Source organism: Rhinopithecus bieti, unplaced genomic scaffold (assembly GCF_001698545.2).
Source record: "Rhinopithecus bieti isolate Rb0 unplaced genomic scaffold, ASM169854v2 scaffold_64503, whole genome shotgun sequence".
NCBI classification, from domain to species: Eukaryota; Metazoa; Chordata; class Mammalia; order Primates; family Cercopithecidae; genus Rhinopithecus; species Rhinopithecus bieti.
In genome coordinates, this window is record NW_016825208.1 from 656,997 (window position 1) to 661,331 (window position 4,335).

At 49.6% G+C, this 4,335-nt stretch overlaps 1 protein-coding gene across 9 annotated transcripts in view; it reads right to left on the reverse strand.

Annotated features, from left to right (window-relative positions):
- Positions 1-150: 150 nt before the first annotated feature.
- Positions 151-4,335, reverse strand: part of ATAT1 (alpha tubulin acetyltransferase 1) — a 23,417-nt gene continuing 19,232 nt past the window's right edge. For 3 of the 9 annotated variants that reach the window (XM_017862852.1, XM_017862850.1, XM_017862851.1), the window contains 3 exons: positions 3,966-4,209; positions 880-1,094; positions 151-519 (listed from right to left, as the gene is read on the reverse strand). In XM_017862852.1, coding sequence (XP_017718341.1) covers positions 263-519; positions 880-1,094; positions 3,966-4,209 — 716 coding nt within the window. In that variant the 3' untranslated portion in view covers positions 151-262. Of the gene's footprint in view, positions 520-879; positions 1,095-2,291; positions 4,210-4,335 lie in introns of those variants that run through there. The other 6 variants (XM_017862853.1, XM_017862854.1, XM_017862855.1 and 3 more) reach the window with 5 other exon arrangements.

The following is a 4,335-nucleotide window of genomic DNA, read 5'->3' on the forward strand; positions in this document are numbered from 1 at the left end:
CCCCACCTACCCCCCCACCTCTCCGCCCAGCGCTGTATTCACAGCTGAGGCCTTTGAGCAAAAGCTGAGCAAAACGGCTGAAGCCTGAACCGGGTGCAACGACAGTGAGGGGTGAGGTGGCTGAAATAATGAGTCAAGTTTTCCAAGCGCTCTTGTGATAAAAATAAATACTTTTATTGGTCTGGTTAAAAGATACAAATGACTTGAATCTGATAAGCCTGCTGAATGAATGAATGAATGAATGAATGAATGAATCCATCTGTTATGAGGGTTGGGCTTTGGCTCTTTCCTGTAGTGAGGGAGAAATAACACTTTGAAGATGTGAGACGGGGCTGCGGTCACCAAGGCCTGGTGCTGCGACGTTCCTGCAGGTTTCGAATGAACCTGGCGTTGAGTATGTCCCCACCCACTGTCCAGGACTGGGCTGGTGGAGCCGGGGCCGGGACCTGTGGAGGAGCTGTGTGCACGGGCTTCTCCCCAGACCCATCCTGTGACAAGGCCTGCTCCTCACTGGCAGACCTGGTAGGTGGGGAGATGGAGACTGGGTTATAGGAATACTAAAGAGAAAATTAAGATTACAGACTCTTCAAGGTCTCCGGCCAGGTTTTAATGTAGGACACATGATGGGTATGAGGCTGGAACCATTAGTGCTATGTCCAAATTTAAAACCTCCCAGAGAACCTGTATTCCAAAGGGAAGTACCAGAGTTGAACCTGTGGGGGAAAGGGGCTTGCAGGATGTAAGGTGGAAGGAATTGTGGGAGGAGCTGGTGTCCGGTTCATACAGTAAGATTTAGGAGTAGGCAATGAAGTGGCTAAGAGTGATGTTAGGGAGTCAGATGGTGGTGGGAGGCTGTTAGGGGAGGGGTTTAGACCTCACCTATTCTTTGTTTCCTGTTCTCCCTGCTTGGAGTCTTGGTTGCCTGTGGAAATACCAGGCATGTGAATGGGAAGGCAGGAGTAGATAGTGAATGTGGCCTACTTGATTTGAGGGTAGGGAGGAGTGAATACTTACCTGTATTGGGGGATGAGGAATTCACCCCCCCATGGCGGCTGTAGCAGCAGCTTTGGGCTACCAGACCTGGGGGAGTTCCCCTGTAGAAGAAATGGGAGATGATGGGGAGGAGGCTACTGGATGAAAGATGGGTGGGTATGTAAGAATCAGAGGAGAGAAGTAAAAGGAATAGCACAGGAACAAAGAGAAGGGGGTAATTATCATTCCTAGCGGGTTTTAATCAAAGCTGTGTCCCAGGAAAGGGCAGGGGAAGTTGATTTTATACCCAAGATTTTCTGGAGCGCTTCTGATTTATTGCTCTATTCTTTCTAGTTGAGGTAATGTGTTAAATATATGGCTAGGTGTGATCCAAATCATGTCATAAGAACAGACTCACATGTGGTCAAAAATGTGTTTGATCAGGTACTCTGGTGTTTGGTTTGGAAAACAGGGTTACCTTAAGTATAAGATTCCTTAGACCAGGCTAGGTGCGGTGGCTTATGCCTGTAATCCCAGCACTTTGGGAGGCCAAGGCAGGCGGATCACGCGATCAGGAGATCAAGACCATCCTGGCCAACATGGTGAAACCCCGTCTCTACTAAAAATACAAAAACTAGCTGGGCACAGTGGTGTACTCCTGTAATCCCAGCTACTCAGGAGGCTGAGGCAGGAGAATCGCTTGAACCCAGGAGGTGGAGGTTGCAGTGAGCCAAGATTGTGCCCCTGCACTCCAGTCTGGCAATAGAGCAAGACTCCATCTCAAAAAAAGAAAAAAAAGATTCCTTAGACCAGAGGGAAATAGGAAGTGACAAGCTGAATTTTGAATTTAGGAGGAAAAGGAAGGGGGCCTCTGTAAATAGGGTGACAGATTGTGTTACACTCTCAATGGAGGTAAGGGTTTGTCTTGAGAGAGATCCAGCGGTTTAGTGGAGCAGACATCAGGTAATCAGAGAGGGAAGAGGAATACAGCAGGCAGGAGGTAATTAGTGGATCCAGAGGTGTTGACATCTCGGCAAAGGCTGGCCCAGAGTAAAGGGTAGAAGTCACTAGGGAGAGCTGGAGGTTCCTGGAGGGAATGAGGAAGTAGATACAGAAGCCCACACACAGGGATCCAGCACCTACATGAAAGGAGACACAGAATCTGCAGGAGGACTAACAGTGCAGATGGGGATAGGCAGACACCAGACCCGGGAACTCTGAGGCTCCTGGGTAAAAGATGTGCAGATCTAGAAATGAGAGGGACAGAGGTCCTGAGGTCCCAGGAAAATAAGGGGTGACGCACAAATGAGGCTGACAACTTTTTTGTGATTCTTTTTTTCATTGAAAATGTCAATTTAGAAAACACAAAAGAATTCACACTTTATTCAGACAACACGGAGAGGGAGAAGAAAAGGGAAGAGTGAGTAGGGGAGAGGGGGAGATCCGGCTCCCAAGGATTTCAGGAAACACAGTGGGGTACCTGATCTAGCACACATTCAAAGGGTAGGGAGGGGAAGGGATCTAGCTATACTCTGGGCATGGAGCAGGGAAGGTCATCCTTGCTATGGAGAAAAGGAGAGAGGAAGGACAGAGGAAGAGTGGTCCCCCATCTTATCTCGACAATCTCACAAGACAGGAGTATATCAGCATCTAGCTACCAGGGAGGGATGGATGCAAGAGGGGATTCCAGGATCTAACAGATCCTCGAGACTCTGGATCTACTCTCAAGAAACAACCTCCCTCAGAGAATCTGGATCTGGGGGAAATGGTGGTGTCAGCCAGTCTCCTTTAGAGACCCCAAAGCAACACCAGTTTGGGGTTCCCTGACACCTACACAAAGTGTGGAAATGAAGAGTTTGGCAATGTTGAGTAGATCCCTTTGGGAAGCTGGTAAGTCCCTGTTCTACCTAACTAGACTGCTCTGAAGCAGAGCTTGCTCACTGGCGGCCATTTGCAGGCTCAAAGGGCAAGTGTGGCAGGCAGCACAAAGCAGTATTAGAGCCACCTGTAGACACTAGAGGGAATATGGGGTTTATCCCATGGATAAAATTCCTTAAAAAGTTTCCCTGACACAGGACGCCCTTAGACCTTCCATGGTGTTCTAAAGTTTGACAGCAAGCAAGAATGTGCTTCTCTAGATGAATGTATGAGCCATCCAACCAAGAGGTCTGGCAACAGATCAGGCTGTCTGTGGGGAAAGTATTCAGAGCCCAAGCTAGGACAGAAGGGGTGCTTTTGTGGTAAGAAAAGCTACAAAGTGTTAGGCAATTTGAGACCCTGACATCCCTATTATCTAAGAAAGTAGAAGAGGGAATCCTATGGGCTCTGTCAGGTTCCACTGGGTCCTACAGGATGCAATGGAAGAGTGGGTCTGAGGTTCTCAGGGAGGGGGTCTCTGCCCACCCCAGGTCTCCCAGGGAAGGGAGAGGGTAGCTGTCAGTATCGACTCTCCTCAGAGCGGGGAAGGGAGCTGTGGAAGGATGTTATGGATGGGAGGAAGGGAGTGGAGAAATGGGCGGGGGAGGGGGGGAGAGAAAAACAGAGAAGTCAGAGGTGAAGAGAAAGCTAGGGAGAGAAATCAAGGAAATGCCCACTCCCTGCCTGCTGCGATGGACTCTTGGCACACAAGCCAGTGGCTCCCCACTCTGTGTCAGACACTGCCCCTTCCCCAGCAAGTATTATGCAAAGATTTCCCCAATCTTAGAAGGCTCCGTTCCCCCAACTCGATGGATCTTGGTGTCCTTGCTACTGTTCCACACAACTCTCACATTAAAGCCAGGGTCCCTAGGCTCCATATAAGGTCCTATTCTGCTCCTTCACTGTATTTTTTTTCCCAGATCACTTGCACAAATATTTTTCGTGAAAGGTTTCAGGACCTCCCCAATCCACCCATCTTACTGATCCATCTCTCTGATGGACTCAAATTAACCTTTGTCATTTCTAACATCCTCTTTGATAGCTGTGAGGCTCCTTACCCCTTCAACTCCTATTACCTGGTGCGACGACGTTGGGCTGGGCTGCCCCCAGGGTCAGCAGCCAGCAGAAGGCGGGCGGTAGGGTGTGGGGGGCAGAGGCGCAAGGAACGCAGCAGCTCCTGCTCTGGCACAAAGGGGCGGAGGGGACCTCGTTCTGGTGAGTTTCCCAGGCTGCTGGATCGGGGGGGTGGGTGGGCTGGAGGTGTGGCACGGCGAGGGGCCCTGTTTAGGGGCCAAGGAGGCTCCACAGCTACCTTCAGAACTGGGGACAGGGAGAACGAAGAGCAAGACAGAAAGAGAAGAAAAAAGAGGGAAGACAGAGAGTCATGACAGTAAAGGTTTGGGTAGAAAAAGAAATCTGAGTCTTTTTTTTTTTTTTTTTTTTTTT